Source organism: Arvicanthis niloticus, chromosome 5 (genome assembly GCF_011762505.2).
Source record: "Arvicanthis niloticus isolate mArvNil1 chromosome 5, mArvNil1.pat.X, whole genome shotgun sequence".
Lineage (NCBI taxonomy): Eukaryota > Metazoa > Chordata > Mammalia > Rodentia > Muridae > Arvicanthis > Arvicanthis niloticus.
In genome coordinates this window covers 43162587-43182412 of record NC_047662.1, presented here as the reverse complement: position 1 = coordinate 43182412, position 19826 = coordinate 43162587, and the positions used below count along the sequence as shown (strand labels likewise).

The window sequence follows — 19826 nt, the reverse complement described above, 5'->3', positions numbered from 1 at the left end:
TCCAAGTTAGAGTGCCTGGATCCCTGCTTCCTCTGGGATCTTGGAGGTTGGGGACAGAACTGCCACCCAAGATCTGCTCAGTGCTCTGGCCCAGACCAAGAGCTGTTTTTCAAAGGGAGAATAGTCTGCAAATAATAGAGCTTTGCTCTAAAATCCCAAAGGTCTCTTCTGTGATTCACCTATAGGGGCCGCCAGAGGCTCCAAACAGCATCTCTATCTGCTGGATCATATGGTCTGAGTGGTAGAGCAGCCTACACAGCAGCCTACACAGCAGCACTACACCTACAATCTTATTGTACTGAGACACTGAAGCAGGAGAATTGCCTTGAATTCAAGGCTAGTCTGAACTACGTGAGACCCTGTCTTTAAAAAAGCAAGGGGGTGGACTGAAGAGAGGTCTCAGAAGTTGAGAGTACTTGCTGCTCTTGGAGAGGAAAAACTAGAGTTTTGTTCTCAGCATCCACATTCGATGGCTCACAACCTGTGACTCTAGCTCCAAGGGATCTAAGATCCTTGTCTGACCTCTGTGGGCACCTGCATATATATAGCATAAACACACACACACACACACACACACACACACACACACACCACACATACACACTTGAATACATGGACTCATACACATACACATAAATACAGTAAACTTTTTGAAAGTATTTTTGACTGGGCAGTGGTGGTGCATACTCTTAATCGTAGTACTTGGGAGGCAGAGGCAGGTGGATCTCTATGAGTTCATAGCTAGCCTGGTATATAGCGTGAGTTCCAGGACAGCCAAGGCTACACAGATAAACGCTGTCTTGAAAAACAAAAACAAAACAAAACAAAAGAAAACAAAAACAAAAACCAATTTAAAAAGTATTTCAACCTGTTTTAAAAATTAACAAAAGAGTACCAAAGGTAAAATATGTTTGTTAAAAAAAATCATGCAGATAAATGAATGATAGAATCACCTAACATGTATGTTTTCTAACTCTCAATTAAGGGTTCTATATGATAACACAACTGTAAGGCTTGAATCAAAAACTTGATACCTGCCTCTTCCTGTGTCATAGTTCCTGTGAAAGTCAAATAATAGTTATTTATCCCACCTACTTGGTATAGAAAAATTAGTGTACATATATACACAGAACTGCAGAAATTTGTTTTTAAGTTGTTCATTTAGAATAGAGATCTTTCCAGAAATACCCTTCACTTTAATTGGAGATAGATCACTTTTCTAAGGCAAGATCAGTTTACCTTGCAACACTCCTCCCTTTTTAAAGCCTTGAATTAAAAACAGTTATTTGTGTGTGAGGGTTTTCTGCATGTATGAATGTGTATCACGTGCATGCCTTGAGCCCGTGGAGGCTAGAAGAGAGCATCAGATACCCTGAAAGTTGAGTTATAGGAAATTGTGAGCTGTGGTGTGGGTACTGGGAACTGAACCCATGTTCTCTGAATGAGAAATTAATTCTCTTAACTGCTGAGGTGTCCATTCAGCCTCAGAGATTTTAAATCTCTGTAGTTCTAGCAAACACAAACAGGCCTTATATAGACATTAAAATTATTTTCTGCTCAGAGACTGTTTTATATAAATGGATATAGCTGCAGAGTTACTTGGAGAAAATGGTGCTACAAATTATCCCCATCACAAGGATTATTTTGTGCCCCTTCGGCACACTGTAAGTTTCCTTATAAGTTAGTTGTATTGTTTTTTGTTATTGTTTGTTTGTCTGTGTTGTTATTTTGAGATAGTCTCATGTAGTCAGGCTGGCGTGGAACCACTATGTAGCCAAAGATGACTCGGAGCTCCTGGTCTTTCTGCCTCTATTCCCCCAAATTTGGAGATTACACTTAGCTAGAAAGAAGGGTTAAAGAGAATGTGTTTATTTCCCCTTTACCCTGACTTGTCCTCTGTACCTAGTATGTCAGTGAAAAGGGAAGAGAGAAACTCCACAGAGAAAACAACAAAGCTAGGTGTGAGGTACCTCGCACCTGTAACCCCAGCATTTGGAAGGCTGAGACAGGGGTGGTTCATTGAAACTGGAGGCCAGCATAGGCAATTTAGCAAGATATTGTTTCAAATCAAAAAAGAAAAGCTAGGACTGTAATGGCAGATCATTGAACACGTGTGATCTGGGCTCAGTGCCCAGTACATATTCATCCACCCCACACATTGAAAAAGAAGTGGTCCTTTTTGCAAGTGCAGTTGCATACTATAGTAGAATGATATAAATAGAATAATGTATATTGTGGTTTGAGTTTTTTTAAAAACAGGATATCAGTAGCTGAAGCAATTTACTGTATAGCCCAGGCCAGCCTCAGAGCTACAGCAGTCCTCTTGCTGTAGCCTTCCAAATGCTAGAGTTATAGAGATGTATCACCATGCTCGTCTCACATGAGATCTATTGTATATTGGTGTTAATTTTTTCTTAAATTTATGAGTATAGATGCTTTGCCTGTATACCCTGTATGTGCCTGGTACCCACAGAGGCCAGAAGATGGTATCAGATCCCCTGGCACTGGAGTTATAGATGGTTGTTGTGAGCTGTCATGTAGGTACTAGGAATCAAACTAGGGTCCTTTGCAAGAATAGCCAGTAATCTTAACCTCTGATCCATCTCTCTTTGTCTAAGTGTGAAGCTGACTGACCTGCCACTCTTGGTGGAAATCTGGCTGACCTTGAACTTGCCAGGATCCTTCCATGTTAGCACGAGCCACCACACCACACAGAGCATATGCACTGTTGTGCAGCTTCTTCACTTACTTGATGTAAGGTTCCTCTGTCTTGTCGTACATATCACTACTACTTGTTTTTAGATTTATTTATTTTATTTATATGAGGATATTGTAGATGTCTTCAGACACACCAGAAGAGGGCATCAGATTCCATTACAGATGATTGTGAGCTATCATGTGCTTGCTGGGAATTGAACTCAGGATCTCTGGAAGAACAGTCAGTGCTCTTAACCGCTGAGCCATCTTTCCAGCCCCATATTACTACTATTTTTCTTATTGTCAAATATTCAAATACATTGATAGAGCACATAGTATTTGTGTAATTTTAAGTTGAGAGACACTGTTTCTACTTTTCCAATTTTACTTAAAAACACCAGCTTAGGGCTAGTGAGACGACTCTGCAGGTAAAGACACATGCTACTTAGGCCTGACAATCTGAGTTTGAATGCCAGAATCCACAGTAGAAGGAGAGAACTAAGTCCCGAAAAGATGCCCTTTGACCTCCACTTAAGGGCCACAGTTTGCAATAATAACCGCCCCCCCCCCCCAAATAATAATAGCAAAGACAGTAACAATAATATAGACAAAAAGGAAATTCAATATAAAGGAGAAATATAAAGGGAAATAAAGCATCAGCCTACAAACCTAAAAACTCAGGAAACCCCAAGCTGGATAAATATAAGGACTATGTCTCAGCAAACACTGAAAAAGAGAGAAAAAGAAAGAAATGTGTAAACAGCTGGAGGGAAAGAATAGCGATTGGCTGAGGCACAGCAGTGCTGATGACAGCATGCCTGCTGACTAAAGAGAGCTCCTCAGAGTGTAGTATCTGACAGAAGCTGGTCAAGAGATGCAAATAGACACAAAAACCTGTCAACCCGGAATTCTTTCTCTTGCTAAAACATACTTCCAAAGTAAAGATATTTTTATTTGTTACAGGTAAACCTGCATGGCAGAAAATATTAACTGAACCTTGCAATTTGAAGACATATAATACCAGAGGAAAACTCAAACCTATATGAAATGTACTAGAAGTAGTAAATATTTTGATAACTGTAAATGACTATATTTTTCTGAGTTTTTTGAGAGATAGCTAATCACTCTATGATTTAAAAACATTATATTGTGAGATTAGTTATATGTAAAATATACAATAGCATAAACATGAAATTCTGGATGGTTTGACTATCACAAAGCTCTCTTTTCCCACTTTTCTATTTTTTCATGTGTTTGTGTATATTCTGTGGTTTGAATAAGAATGGCCCTCAGAAGCTCATATATTTGAACACTTGGTCCCCAGTTGGTGGAACTGTTTGGGAAGAATTAGGAGGTGTGGCCTTGTTAGAGGAGGTGTGTTACTGAGGGTGGGCTTTGAGGGTTAAAAACCCACATCATTGCTAGGCTCTTTGCCGCCAAGGATGTAAACTGTCATCTACTTCAGTGCCATGCATGTCTGCCTACTGCCATGCTCTCGGACATGATGGTAATAGCTAAACCTCTAGAACTGTGAGTCCCCAAGTTTTAATTTTTTTTTTTATTATTTCCTTGGTCATTGTGTTTTATCACAGCAATTAAAAAGTAACTAAGATAGTGTACATGAGTGTGTGTGTGTGTTTCTCTGTGTGTGGGTGTATGTAGAGGCCTGAGTTTGACACGTGGAATCTTTCTCTAGTAATTGTTCTTCTACCTTATTCATTGAGATAGGGTTTCTCAGTAAAATACAGAGCTCACCAGTGATTCGGCTGGTCTTGCTAGCCAGCTTGGTCTGGACATCCTTTGGTTCTGCCTTCCCAGGCTGGAATTATAGGAACACTACTGTGTCTACCTGGCATTGATAGTTCTAGAGTGCCAAACTCTGTCTCCCTTGCTGCCATGGTAAGAACTTTAGCTGCTGACCCATCTCCCCAGTCCCACAAGGTTCTTATATAGTAATAACTTTGGGAATAACCACTATAATACTTTAAAAAATAAACAAAAGAAAGAGCCACCCTGATGTCATGGTGTTTGCCTCTAATCCTACTACTTGAGATCCTGAGACAAGAGGACCAAAAATTTGAGGCTAGCTTGAACTATGTAACAAGATCCCCTATTAAGGAGGGGTAGGTGGTGGTGCATGGTAGCTCTGCAAACTTTTAATCCCAGCGCTTAGGAGATAGAGGCAGGTTGACCTTTGTGAGTTTGAGACCAGCCTGGTCTACATAGTGAATTCTAGGCTAGCAAAGATACACTGTAAATGGTTCCTTTCCATTTAGGCCCGGGCACAGAGCAGATCCCGGGTGGCAGCTCTGCCCTGAATCTCATAAAACCCAAAGGAAGTAGGCCTCCCAGGCCTCTAACCTGGGCAGTATCTTAGGTAAGGAGACAGTAATACCCACCCCAAACAGGGGTTAACTGGGACCCACTAGGAATTCACACCTGGCTTAGAGCACTGGTTCCTCCCTGTCTGTGCCTGAGCACTGAGCAGATCTTGGGCCCTAGCTCTAACCCCAGTAGTAACACCCACCCCACACAGTTCTGATACAACCAAGATAATAGGAAAGCCAGGCTCCAGTCAGAGACAGGGCAGGGAGCACTAAGGAGATACAAATGGCAAAAGGCAAGCGCAAGAACATAAGCATCAGCAACCCAGGGTACTTGGCATCATTAGAACCTAGTTCTCCCACACTAGAAAGTCCTGAATTCCCCATATCACTAGGAAAGCAAGATTCAGATTTAAAGTCTCTTCTAATGATGATGATAGAGGACTTTAAGAAGGACATAAATAACACTCTCAAAGAATTTGAGGAGAACACAGGTAAACAGGTAGAAGCCCTTAAAGAGGAAACATAAAAATCCCTTAAAGAATTACAAGAGAACACAACCAAACAGGTGAAGGAATTGAACAAAATCATCCAGCACATAAAAATGGAAGCAGAAACAATAAAGAAATCATAAAGGGAGACTATCCTGGAGATAGAAAACCTAGGAAAGAAATCAGGAGTCATAGATGCAAGCATCACCAGCAGAATACAAGAGATAGAAGAGAGAATCTCAGGTGCAGAAGATACCATAGAAAATATTGACACAACTGTCAAAGAAAACGCAAAATGCAAAAAGTTCTTAACACAAAACATCCAGGAAATCCAGGACACAATGAGAAGACCAAACCTAAGGATAACAGGTATAGATGAGAGTGAAGATTCCCAACTTAAAGGGCCAATAAATATCTTCAACAAAATTATAGAAGAAAAATTCCCTAACCTAAAGAACGAGACGCCCATAAACATACAAGAAGCCTATAGAACTCCAAATAGACTAGACCAAAAAAGAAATACCTCCCGTCACATAATAATCACAACACCAAATGCACAAAACAAAGAAAGAGTATTAAATGCAGTAAGGGAAAAAGGTCAAGTAACATATAAAGGCAGACCTATCAGAATTACACCAGACTTATCACCAGACACTATAAAAGCTAGAAGATGCTGGACAGATTTCATACAGACCCTAAGAGAATACAAATGCCAGCTCAGGCTACTATATCCAGAAAAACTCTCAATTACCATAGATGGAGAAACCAAGATATTCCATGACAAAACCAGATTTACACAATATCTTTCTACAAACCCAGCACTACAAAGGATAATAGTGGGAAAGCTCCAATACAAGGAGGGAAATTATACCCTAGAAAGAGCAAGAAAGTAATCCTTTTCCAACAAATCCAAAAGAAGATAGCCACACAAAGATAATTCCACCTCTAATAACAAAAATAACAGGAAGCAATGATTACTGTTCCTTAATATCTCTTAACATCAATGGATTCAATTCCCCAATTAAAAGACATAGGCTAATGGACAGGATATGTAAACAGGACCCAGCATTTTGCTGCATACAGGAAACCCACCTCAGTGACAAAGACAGACTCCACCTTAGAGTAAAAGACTAGAAAACAATTTTTTAAGCAAATGGTCCTAAGAAACAAGCTGGAGTAGCCACTCTAAAATCTCCAGCCCGAGAACACAAAGGGAGGGACTCATGGCTCCACCTGTATAGGTAGTTGAGGGCATCAGTGGAAGTGGACGGCCTTGGTGCCTGAAAGTTTGGATTCCTTAGTATTGGGGAATTTGAGAGCAGGGAGGCAGGAATAGGAGGATGGTGGGAGCACACCCTCATAGTAATAGGAGGAGGGGGGGATGGGATAAGAGGTTTGGAGGGGGGATGGGAGAAGAGATAACATTGAAAGGTAAATAAATAAAATATCCAATTTAAAAAAAAACAGATAATAGGGTCTGGCAATTGTAGTTGAGCAATCGAGACTTTTTGTCAACAATTTATTACGGGGATTTCATATAATCCTCAAGGACAAGATATTGTGGAAGAGGCCCATGGAACTTTAAAAAGATTGGTGAGACATACTGTTGCTGAGACAAAGAATGATGCCGACCTGTGAGCTTGCTGAGTGCCCTGACAAGAGTGATTGGGAAGCTGTATTGGACATATGTTCCTGACCCACCTTTGCTTGACTATATCCCAGATGGTTCAAGCTGCCTTGCCTCAAGTTTTTAGACCTTGTGCTATAGAGAATCGAAAAGAGAAGCTATGTCTCTTGCATTCTTCTTAAAGGTGCCCAGCTATTAGGACTCAGTCATGTACTGGTCTAGAAATCAATCCAATATGGGAAATAACAGTCTACTTTTGGAAGACTGGATCTAGACTTTGTCAGGAACATATTTGGAAGCTAGCTGTAGCTCACTATGATGTTAGGATAGCAAGAGATAATGTTGGGACAGGATCTGGATTTCAAACAAGGGTTAGTGCATGTTTTAAGGCTCTTTTAATTGTCAAGCTAAAATTGGTTTTGTCTCTTCTACAGCATTTATTGTAAGTTGCATTGACTGTATAATTTCCAATTATGTTAGTGTGTTGAAACCTGGCATGTCTGTTACAGGGGTCTATCAACCAGCTTTTGTCTCACTGCCCTGAGTATTAGAAAACCTTGATTCTCTGAAAAAAAGCTTGAAAGTGCTGGAAGAAGTGAGTTAGGCTTTAAGCAGAAGCAAGAAGGTAGCAGGCTTGATTATTGCTGGTATAACAGCTTTAATTCCATTAATTGCTAGTACCACTGCTTCTGCAATAGCACTGACACAAGAAGTTAAGACAACTATTTTTGTTAATCATCTAGCAAAAAAATGTTACTAATGTATTGAGTATACAAAAGGATTTATATAAGTATCTGGAACAACGAATGATGCTCTATAACCCATTCAAATTATCTGAAGGAGGTTCAGGGTTCAAGAGTTAGGAGCCATCCCAAGTGTCATGACAAATATTATTGGAGTAGTGTTACTTTTGAAATTCACAATGATTGTCATTATAATTAGAAAAAAGTTTAAAGACACCTGTAGGATATTTGGCATAATCCCAACACCTTTCTGGGTGTGTTAACTTTGCATAATGAGATTATGAATTCAAAGAATGCTTCTCTGTTGACCATTGATGCTGTAGATAATCCCAATAAAATTATCCATGGCCTGAGCTCAGTATTTTCATTTTAGACAAACCTCAGGAATGGCATATATAGCTTGATCAGGTTAGCCCTTCTTATCCTGGGAATACTTTTATTCCTGCCCATCACGTTAAAGCTTATCTTTAACAACATCAACATGTTGGCAGCCAAAGTACATGGCTTAAACCTGAAAATGGACCCCCAGACAAAGTTATTGAATTAATAGGCTGGCAAGCCAAGAACAGGTAAGATTCTGCACAGAGCCTTACCAATCTAAGACATAAGTGCATTGCCTTTGATAATACATATTCCATGACAGGTAAGGAAGGCATTCTTGTCAGAATGACCTCAGACAGGCTCAGTCCTGTTAACAAAATTAAAAAAAAGGGGAGAGGTGGAGAGCCTTTGGGGCTGCTTGTCAAGAAGCTGACATGGGCCAAGGACAAGGAAAGGGGCTGCTTGACAGGAATATGACATTGGCCAAGGACAAGGAAGTAGGCTTCAGGCTTCAAGCAGGAATCTGACACTAGACTAGAACAGAGAAATAATTTCAGGTAGGAGTCTAAATTGTAGGCTACAACAAAGAAGTAATCTCAGGCAGGAATCTAAATATTAGGCCAGAACAAAGAAGTAATTTCAGACAGGATTCTAAATTTTAGACTAGAACAAGGAAGTAGGCTTCAGACATAAAAATGACCTTGGGCTAGGATAGGAAAGTAGGCTCAGATACTTTGGTCATCCTGATAAGCCTTTAGAAACAGTGATCACGGGAGTTTTCACGTAACTGGGTTTAATGCCTTGCTTTTTCTTTGACTATTTGTGCTTATTTTATTGCTTGTTCCTTGACTATTTGCATCTATTGTATTGCTAGACCCTCAACCTAGAACTGACCTTATTACATGCATGTAATCAAAATGGTATAAAAGCATAAAGGAAGAGGGGGTATAGGATAGGGGGTTCTAGGGAGGGGAAATGGGGAAAGGGGATGACATCTGTACTGTAAATAAATAAAATATCCAATAAAAAAAAGATACACAGTAAAAACCTGTCTTCTAAAAACAAAAACAAAAACCCAACTCTTTCTTTTTGGGTGTTGCTATATCACCCAGACTGAACAAGATCCAGAAACTTGGCTGTGACTGTATGTATCAGTCAGCATTAGAAGCAGCCAGGAGGCCAGGGTAATACTGATAACATGCATCACCACAGGATCAACTTTGACAGATACCATCCAGGTGACTTTGGGAGAGTTAGTATGAAGCATTACCACATAATGAACCAGAGTTCTGCCCAGTGATCAACCTAGATAAACTGTGGACATTGGTCACTGAGCATTGGTCAGTAAGTTGGTAACCACTGCCAAAATAAGACTGATGATATCCTAATCACTGATGTAGTATGATCCTGATACTACAAAGCTCTGGGGAAGAGAAAGTTCCCTAAGCAGCCTGTCATTATGAAAGCCAAATGCTTCAGAAAAGGAGCCAAGGAGATTAAGGGTATTGGGGGTTTCTGTGTCCTGATGGCTTGAAGCCACATACATTAATTAAATGCCAACTCTCTTTAAAACAAAAAACCCTGCACAGGGGCCAGTGAGACGGCTCAGTACATAAAGGTACTTGCCACCAAGTATAGTGACTTGAGTTCAGTCCTTGAGACCCACACAGTGAAGAAACAGTGACTCCTGAAAGTTGTTCCTTGCCCTTCCTCTTCCCATGTGTGCTGTGGGTTGTACAGGTAAGTATATATACACACACAAAAGAAATGATAATCAAAAATTTTAAATGTCAGTAAGTAGAAAGTAAGTGAGTGAGAAATGATCTTCCCCACAAATTATATATTTGAAAGAGGCTTAATTATATTCATAATAAAGCAGAAGATAAGACAGAAGATTACTAGAAATAAAGGGACATTTCTATTAGAGGGTCAGTTACTTAGGAAGTTACATTTCTACATGTATGAGACCAATAATCAATTTTCAAAATATATAAGGGTAAAACTGAAAGATGAAAGAAATCTACAGTTGAATATTTTAACACTGTCCTCTCAAATAAAGCTAGAGCCACATGAGTGGTAAAGAATCAGATGATCTGTATAGTGCTATCCATCATTTGAGTAATTGACCCGAAATACTGGCATCGGTGGTGGCATAGCACACAAATGCACAATGAATTTCCCTGAATAGGTCCCATCAATCTCAGAAAACTGAAATCATGAAGAGAATATTCTTAGCTGGGAATGGTAGTTCACATATGCAATCTCAGAAGGCCTCTAGGCCACATAGTAAGGCCCTGTCTCAAAAAGTGAAGAAAAAAAAAAAAACAAAAAACATAAAAACAACATGAAGCTTCAACTTGGGAATCTAGAAAAAGGAATAAACTAAATCCAAAGAGAGTAGAAACTGTAACAGGACTGAGGATCAGATGGTGGATGGGTAGCTTAGCATGCGGGAGGCCAGGTACCAGCTCCAGCTCCAGTCTGTAATCCTAGTTCTCAGGGGGAGGCAGGAAAGTCCTAAGCTCAGGGCCAGCATAGCTACATACAGAGACTGTTTCAGCAAGCAAGCAGAAGTACAGAATGTGTGAATATTCAGTACTAAGAAGAAAGAAACTATATTAATGGAGAGTCTAAAAGAGTAGCCATTACATTATAAATAACAAAACTAAGCTAATAAATTTAGCAATTTAAGAGGAAAGGGGCTGATCCTCAAATCACTTAAACTGTAGAAATGGCCCAAGGTTGGGCTGGAGAGATGATGGCTCAGTAGTCAAGTGCACTGGCTGCTCTTCTAGAGGACCCTGGTTCAATTCCCAGCAACCACGTGGCAACTCAGATCAGTTTGTAACTCCAGTTCCAGGAGATCCGATGCCCACTTGTGGCCTACTCGTACTCACTACCAAAACTATCAAACACTCAAAGAAGAAATGTCAACATCTTACAAACCGTTACAAAAGTAAACAAAGCTGGAGTATAGCTCAGGGAGAGAGTGCTTGCTTACCATGCTTGAGGCTGCCTAAAATTAATCCTCCACAGATGGGAGGGGAGATCTCTCACCAAGTATCACACTAGCATCCCATTATCAAAACCAGACAGCATAATAAGAAATGTTAAAGACCTGTGTTCTTTCTGAAAGGAAATTAAAAATTTTTAGCAAACTATTTTAAATTACGTCAGCATTGTAGCACATTCTTATAATACCCACACTGGAGAAGCTGAAGCAGGATTATCATGAGTTTCAGGCTGAGGCCAGCCTGGTCTTTGTAGCAAGAACCTGTCTTAATCAAACAAAAACAAAAGCATGAAAGCTCAAAAAATAAGCCAAAAAAATGTAGTTTACCCTGGAAACACAAGGCTGAACCTATAATAATTCACCATAGTAGTAGAATGAGCACATGCCTGTAATTCTAGCATCAGGGAAATAAAGGCAAGATCAGACGTTCAAGGCCAGTCTTGGCTACATAGTGAGTGTGGGGGGGTGTCCTGGGCTATATGCATGAAAATTCATTATTCATCTTGGTATTGGCTCTCAACAACCTTGAGAAGAGAGTCCGCCAGTCTGATAAAGACTCATAAAACCTTTTCAGCTCAGTGGTAAAACTGGAAATACTTTCCCCCTAAGATTGGAAAAGTCCTCTCTGTTTCTGTCTTCTGGACATCTTACAGAGTATGGTAAGATAAGCAGAGATATAAAAGGTAGAGAGGTGAGAAACACAGTAAAACTCTGTTTACAGATTCTGTAGCTGTTTTCATAGAAAACCTCAAAGAATCTACAGAAACAAAAGCAAAAATGGTCATAATGGCAAAAAACTATAATCTAAGCACTTGTGAAGCTGAGGTAAGAGGATAAGGGCCAAGCAGGTGAGCACTGTCTCAACCCCCTGATTCAAAAGAAAATAAGGAGGTGGAGAAAATAATAAAGGTGGAAGTAAACTCAGTAATTTTGCTGTATTTTAGTTAGAAGTAAAAAAAATTAAACTTCACTTACTGAGGCTGGAGATGTAACTTAGTTGATAAAATACTTGCCTACGTATATGAGCCCAGGTTTATATTCCAGTTCCCAGAATGATATAAAATTGAGTGTGGTGGTGCATACATGTGATCCCAGCACCTGCGAGTTGGAGAGATGTAGAAGCAGGAAGAAGAAAAGTGCAAAGTCATCCTCAGATACATAGCAGGCAACCTGATGAGACTCTACAAAAACAAAAACAAAAAACAAAACAAAAAAACCAAGCTAAGGGTGGAGCCCAGCAATACAACCCTTGCCTAGCACATCCAAGGCCCTAGGTCACTCCCCAGGACCAAAGGAAAAAAAAACCTGCAAAGGAATGCATGGCTTATGGTGATGGAAATCCAAGCAGTTGCTGGCTAAGGGATATAGAAATTGTCTGGAAGAAAGAGAAGAGAATTTCTGGAGTCCTGAGAATGTTCCGTATTCTCATTGGGAGTATTGGTCACCGTAGTGAATCATGAGATACTTGAAAGTTCAGTTTCTTCAGCAAACATTGTTTATACACTATGAGTTCCCCACTATAATAGTTATTAGGGACATAAAACTAGAGAAAGGCAAGTGTCTGGGCCTATAGGGGACATAAAAGCAAAGAGTGGGCACAAATGCTCTGGAGCAAGCAGAACACACCGAGGACGTGATTCTCTTCTGCTGAGTTAGAGAAGAGACCATAAACCTTCACAAAAGGAAGAAGGACTTTGGGGTCCAGAGACCTCACTAGTGTAGGCATAGAAGTGTGTGTCTGATGAGAGTTGAGCAGCGGCTATGGCAGCAGTGATGGCTGATGCGAGGCAGCATACTTTAATGTGGAGTGAAAGACACTGGGCTGATAGTCACTAGGGACTGCTGAAGCCTTTTACATGGGACGAACATCAGTTCTCTTTCAGCATTTTAGAAGAGGGTATTGGTCAGTTAAAAAAAAGTACTAACATTGAGATTAGAGGCAGAACTAAATTAGAAAGGGATTGTAAAATAAAACAGTAGCTGTTTTAAATATTTATTCATTATAAAATTGTGATTATGTTTTTATGTCTGTCTATCCCCTTTCTTCCTTTAAAATGAACACTAGGAATCCAGAAACCTTTTGGACCACCACAGGCATGTTTCCCCAGGAGTTCATCATTTGTTTTCACAAACACGTAAAGATTGAAAAGCTTGTGATTCAAAGTTACTTGGGTAAGCAAATCACACATTAATTTTTATTATCCTTTAATTTTCCATACGCAGAGGCCACATGTAAACTTTTGGCAGAAGACTAGTTTTTTACAGCATGGGACCCAGTTTTATTACTGAAATGGGAGGATGGAGAGTCTGAGTTAACTGTCTTCAGCACAATTAGCCTCTTAAGTTGCAAACCCTTCCAAAGCGCATCATAATTTCCATGCAGCTTGCTGTGTGAACGTCTTTGGCAGAAGACTATTAGGAATGTAAGAAGCTGTTTGCCCAAGAACTGGGTTCTATGACATCCTTGTCTTAGGTTCATTTAGCCTGTAGTTCTCAGAGTCTTGCTGTAAATCTGATAACCCCAATTATTCTCATTAGATAGTTTTGATTCTTCCCTTGCTAATGACATTTTCTGGGGATTAGGAGTGGAATCTCCTCTTGGAACATAAAGTCCTGTCTGTGCTATAGTATATCAGAATCATGGCAGGAAACAGAATAGATCCCAGATGTTTCAAATGAAGAGACTTTATTAATAGATTTTCTTATAAAATTCTGGCTGGGGCTGCAGGAATGAATAAGGGATAATGGGGTCCTCAGAAACCAGCTACATCAGGGAGCCACTACTGTCCTGAGACAAGGAAAGGAAAGTGTTACCAGAGCCTGGAGGTGAGGGCTGGGGTTGGGGAATGAACAGGGAAGCCTGGTCAGCAGGAGCTATAATCTTGAAGGGAAAGGACCATCAAAGACATGGCATGAAGCAGGACAGAGTGTAGATAAGATATCCTGGTCTCTCTTCTCTGCCATCCGATCTTCTGGTGCCTGCCACTAGCCATCCCCCCAAAAAGAATGAGTTGGTAAATTAGTCTAGGAGATATAATTTGTAGGAGCCAGCTCCTCCAGAGTAGGACAGAGCAGGGAAGGATGGTTCTGTAGCTCATGTGGGGACAATGGAGAAAAACCCTGTACAGCAGGAAGATGCATGTGTGATATGCTTCTGTCATTCATTACGGAGGCCCTAGACAGGCCGCATGTGTAAACTCTTGTTCTGGCATTTACTAGCTACAGTTTACTGGACACCTTTCCTGACTTCTGTAAAGCCTATGTCCTCGTCAGAAAAGCAGGTTAATAATACCTTTCTCATAAAGACCTCAGCCAAGAGAATGAACAAATATGCCTGACTCAAAGCATGTTCTCATGACCGTGATTACTAGTAGTGTCACAGCCAGTATATAAATATTCCAAATAATAACCAGATTCAGAAAATCACTACTAGATTTGTACTCTGTAGTGATAAATACTAACAAGGCTACCATTATACAGGGTTATGCTTTACTATAGGATTTGTGGGAAAACAGTCATAGCTTCCAGGATTCCTGGTGCGAGTACTTTGTGTTGTCCCCAACAGTATATGGCAGTCAAGGGCAGCAGAGAAAAGAAGTATAGACACAACAGCATAGGATTAAGTGGCTAATTAATATTTTAATTTATTCTGTTTATTTATAATGCTAGTGCGGACTTTGAGGATTGAAAAGACCACATCTAAAGAGCCATTGGATTTTGAGCTGTGGGTTGAAAAAGGTGAGTATTCATGTCTCCAGTGCTGTTCTGAGCATGAGGGAGTGGATGAGGGCCTGGCCTCTGCCTTTGTGCTAGCAGTCCAACTGCATTTTGGTAAATAAAAGGTAACTTGAATGATTCTTCAACACACATAAGGCCTAGAAAAACACACATTTGTGCAGTCATCGTCATGCACTGTTTATGTAAAACACTGTCAAAATTTTAGGATCCTTATCAAAAATAGAGATGACACACTTAAGGCTTTTGTGAGCTGGTGGCTTATAAATGACAAGCAAACAAATATTAGCTTCATATCTTTCCTTCCAGATTAATGCTAGTGTTTGAGAATTAACTGAGCTGGGTATGGTGGCACATGTCCTCAGTCCCAGGATTCAGAAGACAGAGGCAGGGGGAATCTTTGAGATTGAGGCTGGCTTGATCTACATAGATCATTCTAGGCCAGCCATCACTACATAGTGAGTTCGTTTTTTTTAAAAAAAAAATCAATCTTTTTATAAATAACTGCAGTCCTCCAATTAAGCACGAACACACATAATTACTTCATGTGTCTATCTCCCTTTCTTAGCAAATCCTGTGAAAACAAGAGAAAGATAAAAAGGCATAAAGCTATAAGGAAAAAAATACAAACCCAGTGAACCAGGCAAATGTAGATCAATAAATTTTATGCCAGAGGGACAGCCTGAGCTTCTAGAACATAGCAGATTAGGCTGAAACCTGGTGCCTGCCAAGGAGAATAGCAAGAAGTAAGCTAAGGTATTAATGCAACCCCAGAAAGGCCTAGAATCTGAGAGCAGCTGGTGACATGGAATATGAAAGAGGTGTGGGTGACTGGTTTATAATATCTTATTTCAGCATACTGTTCATGAAGTCAGACCAGGAAGTGGGTATTAATTTCAGAAACTTAGATTTCTACTTACCATAACATAAACTTAAATGACAAATATATACAAAATAGAATATAACCATATTATAATTCCAGAGAAAACAACCTAAAATTAAATTTTAATGTGTATGGATGTTTTGTCTGTATGTTTATCTATGTACCACATTCATGCCTGGGGCCTACAGAGGCCAGAAGGCAAGCATCAGATCCCCTGGGACTGGAGTTACAGATAGTTGTGAACTGCTATGTGGATTCTAGGAACTGAACCCAGATCCTTTAGCAAAACAGTCAGTGCTCAAGCCATCTCTGCAGTCCCTCACTCTCAACCTCCACTGCTGCTTTTTATACAGGTTTTTATTCTGTATGTAGCCTAGGCTGGCCTGGAACTTACAATCAGTCCTTCTGTCTCAGTCTACTGAGTGCTCAGATTTCGGGTGTGTACCTCATAGCAGCCCAGAAGTGGAAAGCATGGCTAAAGAAGGCATGGGAATGCGGGGGATAGTTCTGTATTGTCTAAGGAAAGCATTAGGAAGCAGGAAATGGCTCCAGAATCTTACTTCCTAAAGGCTTCCTCTTTGGTAGTGGGTAGTTTTTGAAATTCTGTGCATTATTTGATACAAATTAATATCAAAAGGTATTATATTAACTAAATAGTTCATGTTTCTGAAAGACTATTCAGAGTAATTCATGGCTAAATAAACTGACCCAGCCTACCACTATGCAAATAATATACAGGCCATTCTACATCACAGTGAACTTTTCATGTAGGAAAAATGGCTTCCTATATAAAAGTCTTTTAGAAGCTTGATCAATAAAAGGGAGGAGCTTGGGGGCTGGAGAGATAGCTCAGTGGTTAAGAGCACCAGCTGCTCTTCAAAAAATCCAGAGTTCAATTCCCAGTAACCACAAGGTAATCCACAATCATCTACAATGAGATGTGATATCCTCTTCTGGCATGCAGGTATACATGCAAATAGGGCACTTATAGACATATAATAAAGACAGAATCATTTTTAAAATGGGGGGCTTTCTGTATTTTATCATTTTCTTACTTTATTTCTTTAGTATAATTTCTTTAGTAATATTTCTTTGTATAATTTATATTTGCATTGTCTTATTTATAATCACTAGAGGTATTTTATAGGTCATTTTTAAAACCTTTAAGCCAAATGTTTTATTAAATTCCAACCCCCAAATAATGATAACTCATGTAAATCTAGACTAAACATTAGTTTGCCAAATAATCACATTTTGGTGAGCACAAATTTCCATGGCTTTCTTCATATATTTGAGCCTTAATGTATTTCTATTAAATTTATGCTTTAGATTTAGTGCACACAGAGGGGCAGCTTCAAAATGAAGAAATTGTGGTAAGTGTATATACTTTATAGAGATAAGATTATCTCTAGTGAGAGCACAATTTAGACTCTAAGGTTTCTCAGTATGAATTATTCATGATAAAATAGCCTTGTGGTATTAGCAGTTCTTTGCCTATTCAACCATTAAATATTATTTTCAATAATATTATAAGCTAAATGTATTGTTAATTAGGCTCTTTTTAAAAATAAACTAATCCTGGAGAAAGTGGCTGCATGGATAAAACAGAATTGAATTCATCTGTTTGTTTTATTTTGCTCAGGGATTTATTTTTTTAAGTATTTGGTTACGTTGTTGCATTTGATTCTGTTGGCCATTTAGAATAGGACACTGGAGGGGTTGAGCTGTCAGAGTTGGATGGTAATTAAGTGTGAAAGGACAAGAGAGGCTTAGATAAGGGGAACTAGAGCATAGGATTAGCAACAAATAAGCCAGAGAGCTGAAGTGGAAAGAAACCAGGGGGTTTTCTGACAGCATTCCGCTGGGCTCTTGCTTGTCAAGTGGAATGAATGCCCACTGACAGGGAAGCTGCTGCTTCATCAGGAGTCTCTGTCTCTGCCAGTTTGTCACGCCCTAGTTTTGGACAAACGGGATCTAGTAAAATTCTCCAAGTGTGTTTAGCTGCCAGTGTTGGTAGCTCTTCTCCATGACATTTAGAGTGGCTTCTTACCTGCTAGGTTGGTGACTTACCACCCTCCAGGAGCTGCTGTGACATCAGCATTTCAAAGACTCCTCAGAGAGTGGTGGAGAGAGCTCAGTCCACTTGTAGTGCAAGTGTTAAGACTTGAGTTTGTTCTCCATCACACTCGTGTTAACCCAGTGCTGGGACACACACACACACACACACACACACACAGACTCACACACTAGAAACTCCATTGCAAACCTTTGAATCCCACAATTCACTTTTCTCCCATTGAAGTTCTTTCAGTGGGGAGGCCAGTAGGATCCAAAAAAAAAAAAAAAAAAGATTAATTATACTGGATTGCTTCTGCATTTTTTGGTATTGTGTTGAGGACGCACTGGGAAGACTTATAGAACATTTGCAAAACGGTAAGGCAAAATAGGAGCCTGGGAGCTACTCACACGTTTATTGCTGATAGCTGACCGACTCCGTTTGTTCTAGCTGCTGACCATAGAACTCAGGTAGCACAACAAAAATGTGTAGAAAACTTTATATCATCCTTTTAAACTTGATATTATATCCTAAGATTTATAATTGTATTTTAAGTTACTGCTTACCTATTTACATATACTTAAGCTAATTATGTTCTCTGTCATGGCAAGTAACTGACAGTGGACATTAATTAGCACACACTCTGGACATTATGACCGTCACCTTTTTCATTATTTTCTAGGAGTAAATTTCATGGGATGGAATTTCTCAGGACAAGAGTATAAGCATCGTATGACTTTTTATGTATATTGCCAAATGGCTTTCCAGGGAAATTATATAAATGTCAGAGTCTAGTCATGCTTTTAGGGTTAGTGTATTCCAAGGTATTATTAACTGACGGAAACTGGTTAGCATGAACAGTTCTTTACAAAGACACTTGTAAAACAGTTGATCAGAAGTGTGCATTTGTAATTTTTAGTCCTCCCATTGTTTTTCATAAAGCCAAGAGTGACAGATACCATGCCGAATCACCCGCAGACAACTGCAGTGATGCTGGCTTGCCTTCTGGACACTCTTGCCGTGTGTTTTGTTACATGTAGAAAAATTGCTCTTCATCAAAGCCTTTTGTTCTGCCAAATGCTTGTTAATAGTTTGCTGGGATTGCTAAAAGCATCCATATTGATTTTTTTTCTCTTACAGGCACGAGATGGCTACGCCACTTTCTTGAGATTCATTATTATGTCAGCATTTGATCATTTTGTATCTGTGCACAGCATTTCTGCAGAGGGACTGACAGTCTCAAGTCTTCCTTAGTAATTACAACAAAATGCTCTGAACTACTTTTAAAATATATTTATTGAAACACAAAGCTATCTTTGATGTTCACTATAAAATAGATTTGTATCACTCTGTTTCTATCTTTATTTATATTTTCTTCAGTATTTTGGGCAAAGAAATTCTGGTTCCATGAGTCACCCGTGTTTCCTCATTTTCCATAAGGAAATTTTGACTTCAATATACAGCTTAATCAAGGAAATGATAATTCATTGTGCCTCTGTTGCATCTCCTATAGACCCTGTCAGATCTCAGTGCATGAATTTTTTAATTTATTAAATGATTTTTGCCAAAGGCTAAGTGAGCGGTATAAGCAGTGACAGTGGCAGAGTCAAGGGGAGAAGACCTTATGTGAAGGCTCACTGCAGTCCTGGAACCTGAGCCAACCTTGGAAAGCAAGCCAGTTTGTAGTTGTTTGTTTATTTGTTTGTCTGGTTGGTTTGGTTTAGTTTGGTTGTTTCTAAAACAGATTTTTTCTGTGTAGCCCTAGCTGATTTGGAACTTGCTCTATGGACCAGGCTGGCCTCGAACTCACAGAGATCTGCCTGCCCCTGCCTCCCGAGTGCTGGGAGTAAAGGGGCTGCCGCGACAGCCACCACCACCTGTCATTTATTTGTTTGTTTATTTGTTTGTTTTAATGGTTTATTCAATTTTGGTGAAA

General features: G+C 39.6%; 1 protein-coding gene across 9 annotated transcripts in view; it reads left to right on the top strand.

The window, feature by feature from the left end:
• The window catches only part of Ift25 (intraflagellar transport 25), a 38063-nt gene extending 18826 nt beyond the window's left edge, over window positions 1-19237 (top strand). For 8 of the 9 annotated variants that reach the window (XM_076934538.1, XM_034502795.2, XM_034502796.2 and 5 more), the window contains 4 exons: window positions 13282-13388; window positions 14886-14954; window positions 17164-17207; window positions 19031-19237. In XM_076934538.1, the coding sequence (XP_076790653.1) occupies window positions 13282-13388; window positions 14886-14954; window positions 17164-17207; window positions 19031-19144 (334 nt within the window). In that variant the 3' untranslated portion in view covers window positions 19145-19237. Of the gene's footprint in view, window positions 1-2618; window positions 2755-13281; window positions 13389-14885; window positions 14955-17163; window positions 17208-19030 lie in introns of all 9 variants that reach the window. The other variant, XM_076934540.1, reaches the window with a different exon arrangement.
• Window positions 19238-19826: the final 589 nt, after the last annotated feature.